The 12,765-nt window shown below is 35.3% G+C and overlaps 1 protein-coding gene across 2 annotated transcripts; it reads right to left on the bottom strand.

Annotated features, from left to right (window-relative positions):
- Positions 1-289: 289 nt before the first annotated feature.
- LOC130803017 (protein SRC2 homolog) lies at positions 290-8,120 on the bottom strand. Of its 2 annotated transcripts, none has more exons than XM_057667163.1 (2): positions 6,913-8,120; positions 290-552 (listed from the first exon to the last, which is right to left on the bottom strand). In XM_057667163.1, exon 1 carries the CDS (start codon positions 7,877-7,879, stop codon positions 6,953-6,955), a length of 927 nt encoding a protein of 308 aa, XP_057523146.1. In that variant the 5' UTR covers positions 7,880-8,120; the 3' UTR covers positions 290-552; positions 6,913-6,952. The 2 variants fall into 2 exon arrangements, with proteins under 2 accessions (XP_057523146.1, XP_057523147.1); XM_057667164.1 differs by lacking the exon at positions 290-552 and adding an exon at positions 597-3,035 and having other exon boundaries at positions 6,913-8,025.
- Between the last annotated feature and the right edge of the window lie 4,645 nt (positions 8,121-12,765).

The raw sequence follows: 12,765 nt of genomic DNA, 5'->3' as shown, positions 1-12,765 counted from the left end.
AAGAGAAGAGAAGGAAAAGAAAATAAAATGAGTGTTTTCCTTTAAATCTTTCCAACTTTAAAGAGATTGAAATCTTAAAAATTATTCATTTAATCCCTCTAAATCTCGTCCCTCCAAATCTCATTTCTTTCATTTTGTTATCCAAACAAGAGATCATTCATCTTTCAAATTCTTTTCCTTCCTTTTCTTACATTTCCTTTCATCTAAACATACCCTTAGAATTCAAATACTCTATCATACCGGTGTTGGTATTCTCATCCCAAAAGGCTACTCCTTATTAATCCTAATATGATTTAATGTCCACTTATATAATGCAATAAAATAGTATAAGGAATCTCCCAAAATACAACACGCAAAAACACACAGTAAAATACAGACCGATGCTTGAATAAGCACGGCATACATTCCTATTATTGTCTAGTGCTCGTTCAAGCACTCCCTCTACCCGATCTGGCCCTATGCTCTAGCCCCCTTCTTTGACCATCCTTCAAGCTCCAACACTATATCATTCATTCCCTAATGCATTCTCATCATCCTCGGCAACCTTTATAACTAAAACAAAGAAAATCAATTCCAATCAATAATATCTCATACCGAATTTAATTCACACCTATACAATCAAATGTAACCATTTCTAGGAAGGCCACAATCCACAAAGTAGAGGCATAGGAGGGAGTGATCTACCAGACAACACCCACCACAGGCTGCTGAGCAATATTCTTCATACAATAAGTCTCACTTACCATTATTATTTCCCCATCTTGCTAAAGGATAATGGACATTCTACACTAAGATCTCCTACAGTTTCTTCACGTTTCCAAGCCAAATTAATTTGTATTTTAGTCTTTATCAAATTTTTAATATTTGATCTCTTGCCTGTTCACAAAATTCACAGATGTGGCTCCAAAGTTGTTGACTAAACTTCACTAAGAACCCACTAGCGGTGGAGCAAAGATTTTGGAGGTTAAAATTTTTTGTGATGGCTTTTAAAATGGGGTCATTTATTATATTGAAAGATAAAAAATTTTCAACTTGAAGAAAAATAATTCAAAACAAAAAATATTGTAATATTATATTCTAAAATTTCTTCAAATATAAAAAAATTTACAAATAAATCACTTAAAAAGTGTTGCTCTGAATCGAGCCTGAATAACGCCATTTAACATTTGAGACCCTTTATTTATGGAGGCCCAAGGCGGTCGACTACCCAAATGATGCTAAGAACCCGCCATGGACCCCACCACAAAACTAGTAAAGTACTCCTAAATTTGCTACATTCTCATTTTCGATCGTATTACTTAATTTGTTACGTTTTCTTATATGGAAAAAGTCCCGACTCCCGACCCTTTATAATTCTCATCAACATATCTCTTTCTCTTTTAATAGCATTCACACAGACTGATACTGTTTAATTTTTTTTTCTTATTCCCCAACAATTAAATTCATCATTATTATCGCATTCGATATATATGATCGGGTTCTAAGGGCGTAAGATGAAGACAAATCATACCTTTATAAAAGAAGATAAAGAGGTTAGAGAAAGTAAAACCCTCGGCTCAATAATGATCAATAGAAAACCCAAAAAATGCTATAGGCTATACGCTATAGGCCAGACAAATAGTAAGGCAAGACAAGTAGCAAGAAAAATAACTCATAATAACTAAACTACTTATTAATGTTTGTGTTAATTTCCTAACTAGCAAACTCAGAGGACGAGTAAGAAAATGAGATACACTAGTTCCTTTTGATCTTAATTTAGAGTTCATACTTGGAATGTGAATCGATGTTGATTAAACTAGTTAGAGAAGTGGTTTAGAGGGCATGACTCATACATATTGAACAAGTTTCCCACATGTTACAAGTAAAGGTAAATTAGGAGTCAAAAAGGAATGTGAAATAATCAAAAGATGTTACCATAAAAGAAACAATGTGGATAGCAAGACTAAAAGAACATGCATTTACTTTTAGCATTAAAGATCTCCACTTAAGTAGCTTATTTTGATGGGTCAAAGATTTATAATTTTTTGGTTTCGAATTATAAACCATGTGGACTTCTTATTTATGTAAAGTTACACATAATATTTACTATCAAAACCAGAGTCAATCGAAAACAACTTTTTTTGTTGGTTTGTAACATATAAAGATAATTTTTAATTGCGTACATTTGAATCTCCCAAACCTCACCATTGGATTATGAAATGTTAAGTAAAGATCTCCACTGAAAGTGGGAACAAGACGGTAAAGGGGTAAACACAGGAAATGACAGTAAAGATGTCAATATGAACTAATCATTTTGCAAAATAGTTAAATCGGGGCAAAGCTATTAGTGACACGAATACTTCCTTGAAATCTTGAATATATTTACAGAAGAAAATAATTTACAACCTCACAACATTCTTTCTTTTCGGTTGATAGAATTGAATGTTATGTCATTCCCGTAGTAATAAAGCTCTCATCCACAAACAAGTTTTTGCTACACAATTTTTCATGATCATTTAATGTCAGTATATTATCACCTTTTCAAATGGTAATAGATTAAAAATGAATGAATTTCATGAAGAAAAAAATAGAATATGAATTACATAACTATAACTCTTGTAGATAATTTATGTAACAAAATTACAGTTTATTTTCATTGTCATTTCTAACATTTAAAGAAAATGATAAAGATTTGTGATTTTGGCAGAGTTACCGCCCAAACTGCCACCTTGTCCTCAAGGTGAAAAAAGATATCAACAGATTGAGATACTCAAATTCTTCCAGGGTAGAATTAAAATAAGAGGACTTCAGTGATGCCATTATGATTCCATATGCATGGGTGCATGGTAAGGGGTAGAGTTGAATGATCAAGCTAGTCTTCATAATGTATAGAGATGGTTCATTTTAAGGTCAAAAAGATGGAGTGCATGGGACCAGGATTCCAAAGTTGTGAAGCTGAAGAAGTGCAGGCAAGAGGGAGCATCGACTCCTCGTCATTTCAAAGGCACTCACTTATCAACGGTTGGAGACAAAACCAAGAAATGTGAGAAGCAAATCTAAAACAAGATTCAAAACTTTCGAGAGTTAGGTGTAGTCGTAACTATCTAAGTTCAGCAATGTAGATGTACTAAAGGCGTTTAGCAGCTTTTGCAAAATCGGGTGTAATCGCTAAATGGCAAAGCAACTCCGTTTGAGCATAGGCCACTCCAACACAACCTTAGTCTTATAAGGGTCCTTGTAAATCACACACCATCGAGCAAATTGGTGAAAAAAAAAAAAAAAAAAACCTAAGGCTAGTCCTTGTAAGTCTAATTTTCAAAGCACCAAAAGGATACTCACTCTATCGTGTGCAATTCTCTTGTGGGTTCGAGTGTAAGTCGTGTATAGGGGTATAGCGAATACGGTTTGGATCCCAATTTTCAACCCCATGCTTTTAGCCGCTACCCAGCTATTGCAACTTCTACATCTCCCTTTCAAGTTTCATGCAAGGTCCATGAGGCTTATAGATCCTAGGTCCAAGTACTTGTGTAAATTGACTTCCTCTTAAGACCTATCACAATTGGCCCAAAGCACATTGACCTTCAACTTTAATCCGATCAATGAACTTCTTTGCGTGTGTATAACCAAACCACGAGGGCGTACACACTACATATGAACTATGAAGGACCTTAATTATACAAGCCACAAGGCATGGGCATTTCTTTAATAATCCAAAAAACCTTCAAAAATTGAAGGCTATAGATAAAAAGAAAAGGAAACATGGAGAGGAACATGGATCTCGTTTGAAGTTGAAAGCATGGTGCAAAAACACGGTAACGGTCGCGATCACAGTAAGATAGTATATCAGTCAAAGCATGTGATACCGCTTGACACGGCCCAAAACACAATTTTTTTACACCTTTACAACACGGCCTATGCGATGCGATACAATCTTTTTTTATACTATTGCTTGATAATCTAATAATATAAAATAAAATAAAAACTAGGACTAGGCACACTAGCATCCCAAGGTGCTTTACACCTAGCCCTCCAAGTCCAATACACCATGTCCCCAACTGCAGCCAACAAGACTCTACAACAATTGTATTCTTAGTTTAGCACACTTAGCACAAGTTTTCAGATTAGAACCACCAATAGGTCCTCAAAGCCAACTCATATTCTCGATTCAACACAAATTGCCAAAAGAATGAAAACTTCAAGTGCTTAACGGATTCCTCTCCACACAACAAAGAGGGCAGGAAGAATCAAGATGAAACAGTCAATCTTTAGTTTTGTGTCTACGCAGCAAGGCGAGTCACAAAATAACTCTATGCTTAAGCACATCAACCCTACGCCAAAGAGCTTTATCTGCAAATCCATCTTTAGTCTTACATAACTGCCTTAAATTACAGCTCACGTCAGTTTCTGGAATAAACTCGACCAATTCGCCTCCTTAATATACCTCTCATGGACTCATTAATCCAAATGGTTTCTTTGCAATTGAAAAGATGCCATACAAGTTTCCCTACAACAGCCTTAAACCGTAACCCAATGCTTCTAAAACCCAGTCCAAGACCACCTTCCTGCTTTGGGCCCATACACAATACTCTGATTCACACTACAACAGATCAATACTCTACAAACAGCACTAATCAACTTAAGAACATCTTTAGGAAGAATAAGGAATAGGGATAGTAGGAGGTAATACATAAGAGCACAGAAGTGATACTTGCACCCTTGCAACATAAGACAGATCTCTAAAAGAACAATTTTTATTTTTTTTCATCCTAATTTTGATCATCTCCACAAGCATCTCCCCATCCTTGATTTGCAACTCTCTTGTAGAAATGGGATACCGAATTAATTGAAAGAAAGTCTACCTTAAACAAAGCCATCATTAATAAACAACAGAAGAACCCTATTGTGTGCAAAGCTTCTAAGTTAAGATCGCTTAGTAAGAGTTTATACCTAATAGGAGAAGAGAAGAACACATCAATTCCACCACACGGCATACGCATCAATGACGTGTTCAAACGAAGAAGTCTAACTCTTCCATCATATCCTGAAATCTCCACATAAATACAACTCTTGACGCATCAGGCTAAAGGGGATTGAGCAGTTGTTATTTTGAAAACAAATGAAAACAGCGAAAGCATTAACTTCATACTCTAGCTCGATAGAAAAGTTTGGAAATTCTAGCATAGAGAAGTTTTGCACATTAAAGAATCCAAATAGCACCTAACATCCATAAAAGAACAAATCTTTTACTCCATCGAATTCACGACCCTAGAGATTCCAAGAAACCGACTTTTGCTACAGAAGGGAGTTTTCCTAAATTCATCCCACTCCTAGGCCATAAGCTTCATATTTGCACATTAACAAAAGGATATTTTAAGCATCTCTTAGAGCAGCAACCCTCTTTTCTCAAACAATTTTTCTACCAAAATGAATAAAATACAAATTTGGCCCCGTGCAATTCATGCATTTAAATAGCTTTGGTATATCACTCAACAACTCGAGTCTTCAAGGTAAAATAATATGAACAAAACTAAATAGCAAATAAAGTCGCCATTCTTATGACTTAAATACGTTAATCTCACTTTTGACCAAGTTACTGATGCACTCAACCCTTTTGAAATAATCCATGAAGCATGATTGCAATACCTAGAGGCAATACCTATTAATAAATGGAACTAGCTAATAAACTTCAAACTCATCACAACAATGTTATCATGCAACCACCATCATACCTTCATAATCAGATGCATTACTTAATGGTCAACACTCTATATTCTACAATACATTATGCTGAAGAGATAAACTACAATGCAAACTTCGTAATCCAGTAATTGTTTGACAAGAACATTTCAACTCTTCACAACTAAAGTAGTCCTCAGCTATGTTACTTTGACTCGGGTACTTATGTCGGATACCGATACGTGTCCAAGTGTCAAAAACGTCTAAATATTCAATTATACGCCTAAAATGAAGCGTCTAAGTGTCATACCAACGTCCGAGCATCAAAGATCGGATACGGGTACGTGAAGCAAAATGAAGAGTCCAAGTAACATAAGTCACCGGGAATCACCTCAGTGGCTTTTGAATCCCCTAACAGGTTCCTTATTGTTCAATTATTCAGCTAAAGGGAAAAATCAACCATAACCTAACCCACAACATCGCAGGTTCATGTCAAACAAAGCCAAGCTACCGTAGGAGCAACAAGTCACTTAATATTGATGGCGCAAGCTCAATGGATTCTAGCTTGGTTATTTAAAATATTCTATATCAATTGGTTAGACTTCAAGCATTAGTTATATTTTCCATCATTCTTCTATTGATAAGTATTAGTATAAGCATAGTACAATCAAACAATGTCAAATGAATTAGGCTCAAACCCAGCAGAAATGTTGAAGAAATGAGAGTAAACATAGTGGGGTGTTTGGCAAAATAGTTTATTGGACAATTTTAGGATATAATTAGAGGGTTCAATGGCCAAAGCCGCCAATGCGAATGTTTGATAAAATTTGTAGGTTGAAACAACTTATTGTTGTGAATAAACTGTTTATAAACAAGCTGCTCATAAGAGCGGGTTCAAAATCGACTGGTCAATCTAACACTATCAGCTACTAGCTATCAGCCGTTTGACAAACACTCCCGTTACAAACAGGGGAAATCTAACACTATCTGAAAAACCAATTTTCTTCCATATAAAGCTAATTGCAAATTCAAACATCATACACTATCTAAAACTCATGTCATACCCTGGGAAAGAGTGAAACTTTACTTAAGCATACATTAAATTAAGTAGATAAAATTCAGAGAGTTCAGTAGTCCAAGTAGACCTATGTACAATATACACTTATATAAATGCATTCAATCTCATGTCGTAAGACATAAGCAAAGTACAAAGCAATAAAAACTACATTAAACATAGCCATGAACAAGCAAACTTACCCCCAAACTGCATACTTATTTATCATCCCATTCAATTTACTTAAAAATCAGCACGGTAATCACTGTAATCACCTTTAGGAGTACCCAAATAGTTCTCTTCAACCCTCTCAGCAACCCTCTCTTCTTCATATTTCAACCCTTCATCCAATGCAATCCCACCAAGCGCCCCGGAGACTGCCCCTACTGCAAACCCAGATCCAAACCCGGATCCGCCACCACCACCCACCCTTGTTCTCTGCTCATATGGGGTATAATCAACGGGTGCAGATGGTGCCCCTGCCCCATATGACCTGGCCCCACTTGTAGGATAGTACCCTGGATAGTTCACAACTGAGCCTGCCGGGTAAGGGTACCCCCTAGACTGTGGGGGTGGTCCGGGTGGAGCAGGTGATGCCGACCTGGAAGGAGTGTACGGAGGGGCAGATGAGTAATAATAAGTAACATGAGGGGTATTTTGATAATCCAACATCCCAAAATTTGGTTGTGGTGGTAGTGGCTGATGGGTTAAGTGTTGCTCTTTTACAGCAAGCTTTAACCGGATCTTCCCTTGAGGACGACCCGAAGGTCGAATAAGATCAAAAACCCGGATCAAATTCGGGTTATCAGGTTCAGTTAAAGAAGCAAGACGAACTTGAAGAGAACCCACAAAAGGTTTAGGAGTTTCTGATGTCTTTGAATGGAAGATTTCAAGAGAGAAAAAAGCATCAGAAATTGGGGAAGTGATAGGGAGTACAAAACGTTGGTTCCAAACGGGTTTGGTGTTACCCGAATCGTCGGATTTGGTAGTGAGTTTATGATCTGGGTCAACCCAGAAAATAGCGTAGGGTTTGAGATCGCCATTTTTCCAATTGACATTTTTAAGGTGTTTGCCGGAGATGATGGTGATTTCGAGGTTAGATAATGGTGATGAAGATGGAGGTGTAGGTTGATGGTGTGGTTGTGGCTGGGGAAGTCGTGACATCGCCATGAAAGAGAATTGGAGTTTTCAGGAGGAAAGAGAAAGTGATGTGGGATGGCGTCAGGGTGGTTTGTTGGCTTTTGGATAAGGAGAAATATTTAAGGGAAGATAATTATCCAAGGTATTATCGAGAAACGCACTTTATATATGATTAATTAATTTAATTGATATAAATTAATATATGGACTTCTTGTTAGTCAAGCTTAAAGATTGGTCTATTATAAGAGTGACTCTTGTATTCTTTATTTGTGTTTGTGTATTGGATTGAAATTCAATGTGATGATTAGCCTAAAGTTTAAAGTAGATATGTGTGCGGAATGGGCTGACACAAGCAATATGGCCATATGGGTATGGCTGCTCATAGCTCAGCATGGTACAACTAGTAGTTAAGTCGTATATAACCCGCTAATCATTAATCATTCCATCGGTTATAGACGAGCTGCTTAACTTTTTATGAAAATGGCACGACACGATATATAGTCCACAGAGAAAAAGAAAAAAGATACTTTTGTTGTGACCTACGTGCTCAATACATGTCACGAGCCATTGTATAAAGTTGGCCAACACTACCTAGGCATAGAATTTGTTGCATGTCGTAATGGGTCGTTGTGGGTTGTGTTGGAGTAGTTCACGTGTCTTGAAAATTATGCCATATTAGACCAATAATGATTTGAGGTCGTGTGGTGTTGTGTGATATTGGTTTGATCACCCTCAAATAATGGCTCATGATTGAACAAGTGCGTAGGCCGTGCTGATCCGCGACCACAACATAAATGTCTATTTTTTAGTTTGGTTTCCTTAAATTGATTGTTAAATGGTGAATTGGGTCAGTTGTATTGGGTTGGGCATTGAGCGGGTCTTTAGCCTTTTGATTTACAACATAGAAATTAGAACTTAGTAGTATACTCAACAGTTAGCAAATCTTTTTCTATATGGTTAATGGAGGGGTGAGGGTTGGGTGACCGATCAATAGATTTTAAATTGCTTTTATAATTAGAGCGTCTTTGATACTTTATGACACAATAAATGAGAGTGTCTTATCATCAGATAATTTCTGACTATTAACTTATTTTTTAATTTAATCATTTTAAAATTGTAAGTAATAATCACTTTAAAATTAAGGGGTTGTTTGGTATAATGATTGGAATGGAAAGGGAATAGTAAGGGAAAACATGGTCAAACAGATTTAATAAGCGTGATTTTAATAATCTGTTTGGTTACACTTACATAATGTAAGGGAATCATTTACTATACATAGGAGATTTACCAGCTTGCATCAAGTAGTCCTAAACTATACCTCAATTTTATCTCTCTTTTTAAATCATATATGTACCAATTTCAAAACTTTTTTTCACCACAAACCATAAACATATTGATTTCAAAGCTTTCTCTCCTCAAAGTTTGGTAATCTTTTGCTTTAATTTATCCTCATAACAATCATTAATTAAAAAAAATATATATAAATGGTGGAATTGATAAAGCTACTTATAGCACTGTAATTACAATATAATTGGAGCTTTTTACCATTAAAATGGTGGAATTAGAAGTGCAGTTCTAATTATATGTAGAGGTTTGTGGTGGCGATGGGATACGTAGGTCGTAGATACATAGAGATTAGCTAAGAGAATATATGGTTGAGGGAGAAAATTGTTTCCCCAAATATTGCTGCAGTAACAAACTAAGGGTATTTGTTACTCTCAAGTAGGGATGGTCATGGGGCGCGTATAGAGCAGGTCTGGTCAGACTCGGATCCAAAACCTTTTATTTTTTATAGATCCAGACCCGGATGCGGACCCTAAGGGTCCAAAATTTTCAGACTCAGACCAAGCCTTCGGATCTAACAGGTCTAGGGTCCTTGATGGGTCTTTAATGGGTCTTAAACAAAGTCTTTTTGATTTTCAAAATTGAACATTTTTCGAGTCTTTTTGTATTTTTGTAAGCAACTTATAATCGTATTACAAACACTTATTCGAGTCCATGAAATTCAAATACAAAATAATTACTAAAAAGTAAAAAAAATATTTAATTGTATAGGGTCCGAGTCCGAGTCTGAGGGGCGGGTCTAAGGTCTGGGTTCGGGTCCGGGTCCGGTACTGCACCTTGAGACCCGGACCCGTCACGTATTTTCTGGATCCAGATTCGACTCGGATCCGATGGGTCTCAAAAAATAAGACCCAGACCCTTAAAAAAAGGCGGGTCCGTGGCGGGTCCAACAGGGTCCTGGACCCATAATCATCCCTACTCTCAAGTAAGGGTAATTGATACCTACATCTCAAAACAAACAACATGTAAGGGTACTTGTTATTTTAAATCCCTTACCTTTCTTCAAAAAGTCTTACCAAACAGCCTCTAAGAGTAATTACAATTAAATTTATACTACCTCCGTTCCACTGAAAATGTCCTTTTTGCCTTTTTACGTTATCTCATATACTTATTCAATGCTTAATATCTCTTATTATACATAACGAAATATTATTAAAAATGAATATTAATAGTCTTTGCAGTGGGATGAATCAAATAAGATTGCAAGTGATCACTTTAAAGTTATAATTAATCAGCTAAAGATTATAATTAATCACTTAAGATTATACGTAATCATTTTAAGGTTATAAATGATCACTCAAAAACTATAAATATAAATTAGTCAGCACAATAAATATAATCTCATCGATAGACCGTCTTATTTCAAAAATTTTGCAACAGAATATTTTACTTGCAACCCCTCTTGTATGAAGCGGTCTCACCGTGAGACGAGTCCATACAAAAGGTGCATTATGCTAAAATTTTCTATTATTAGACAATTTAACCCAAGCATGAGGCACATCTCACGGTGAGACCGTCTCATATAATAGTGTTGTGTTTTACTTGGGTTAGAAAAATGATATTCAAGCCCTAAATATGCTAGTTAATATGCTACTGGGCCAACAAGTTCTACGTCTGAAGACACTATGAACAGAGACACAATGGTCCAATTGACATGATGTATATGACATTTAAGTCTCAAATCGAAGTATAAGTCATGAATGAGAAAGGGAATTCTAGTTTTACAAGCCTATCAACCGACATAATATATGATATGCTTGAAAAATTATTTAGTTGACTTTTGATTTTTGACTTTTTAATGATGAAATAACTAAAAAAAGTGTTTAATTTGACTGATAAATCAAAATAAAAAAAAAGATTACTATGAGAGAATTTTTCAATGGCTTTTGACTTACTGACCTATTTTTTTCTAATAAACAACCAATGTACACCGAACAATTAATTTTTACCAAAGCTTTTCAATAATAGTTGATTTAAATGGTATGTTTAACAATTATCAAAAAGGTTAATGCTACATCTAGTCAAAGATGTCAACAATCAATTTCCAAACACCCTTTATATAAGAGGATAGTAATAACATACACAATTGTGTAAACACTAGTATATACACTAGTATATAGAGAAGTTTGGCCTAATTTCGATTACATCCTTCCTAAGTTATAAATTGTTTTTATTGTTTGACAACGAACATTAGAGTTTCGAGAACTCATAATGAAAACCAAAAGCGCTTGTGGCTCAATAGATAGAGCATTTGTATGTGGAGTAGAAAGTTTGGGGTTTGACCTCTACTTGACGCAAGTATCAGTTTGGGGGTTTCTTGACTGCGTGCATCTCTCCTTATTCCCTCCTTGGGAGAACAAGTATGATTTATCCGCATTTTTCAAGAAAAAGAAAACCTCCCACCTTCTTTTACCTGTATCTTTAAAAGATCTCTCTAAGGTTTGTGCTTAAGATAAAAGGTTTATGTCAATATTAGAAATTAGGGTGTATATATAATGCTCAAGGTATCCTAACAATGCACATAGCTAACTTTGTGTACAAAATCACAGAGGCTCATTCGAGCAACATTTATAATCGCTGAAGCACAAGAAATTAAAATCAGATAGTAACTTTTTACGATTCTACTCATTTGAGCAGTTATAGTGGCTGTTTGAGCACTGATTCGCGTGTCCGAGCACTACTTTTCTCGTTTAAATTGGCTATAGGTACAAAGTTTTTAGTCTTCATAATTCCTTCAGCTTTATTAAGCTACTTACTTTTTGTCTGAGCATAATCATATTCACATCCATCACAAAATATTTTTAGCCCTTTATTAACGATAAACAAGCTTTAACTCAAATCACGTATTACAATAAAATAGTGTTTTCCCTTTATTGTAAAATCTTATAAGTATTATCATTCACACTTCACTTTTGTTGCAACACTATTGCACATTTGCACCAAAAAATTTGTTCACAATCACCACACTAATAAATAAGGAAAATACAAAGTGTGGGTAAGTCATTAGCTCGTTCAATTAATAAAATAAAATTTCATAAAAGACCCGTGAAAAGAGGATAATCCGAATATATTTTCTCAATTATCACAAATATATAAATATAAATACCAAATAAAGTTGTACATACTCTATCAAGAAAGCTCCTTTGAAAGAAAGCGAATATAAATATTGCCACCTTTTTGTCACTACACTTTGCCAAACCTCTACTCAAACTTCTAGTCACTAGACCCCCCGAATTAGTGCTTTTTCACAAAGGATAACTTGAAAGAAGCAACCACCATGGACCCCACTTTTCACTTAAAAAATTTCTCTAATTAAAATTTTGCAAATCACAACCATCAAAGTACGAAAGATACGATATTCAGGCCAAATTACAAAATTTCGACCATTTAACCTGAAATTTCGACTACTAATTTTAATGGCTGTAATTTATAAAAAACAAATATTAATACTGTAATTGACAAAAATTTTAAACTTTAAACTATAAATTCCAAATTATCTATATAAATATATATAACTTTTTTAATAGAACAAACGAAAGAGGAGGAATAGTAAAAATATAATCGATACTAAA

This window comes from Amaranthus tricolor, chromosome 16, assembly GCF_026212465.1.
Source record: "Amaranthus tricolor cultivar Red isolate AtriRed21 chromosome 16, ASM2621246v1, whole genome shotgun sequence".
In the NCBI taxonomy this organism is placed as follows: domain Eukaryota; kingdom Viridiplantae; phylum Streptophyta; class Magnoliopsida; order Caryophyllales; family Amaranthaceae; genus Amaranthus; species Amaranthus tricolor.
This window is presented reverse-complemented; position numbering and strand designations above follow the sequence as displayed.

What these genes read in the sequence shown, in the direction of transcription:
- LOC130803017 (XM_057667163.1), bottom strand. Translation starts at nt 7,879, where the DNA reads ATGGCGATGTCACGACTTCCCCAGCCACAACCACACCATCAACCTACA.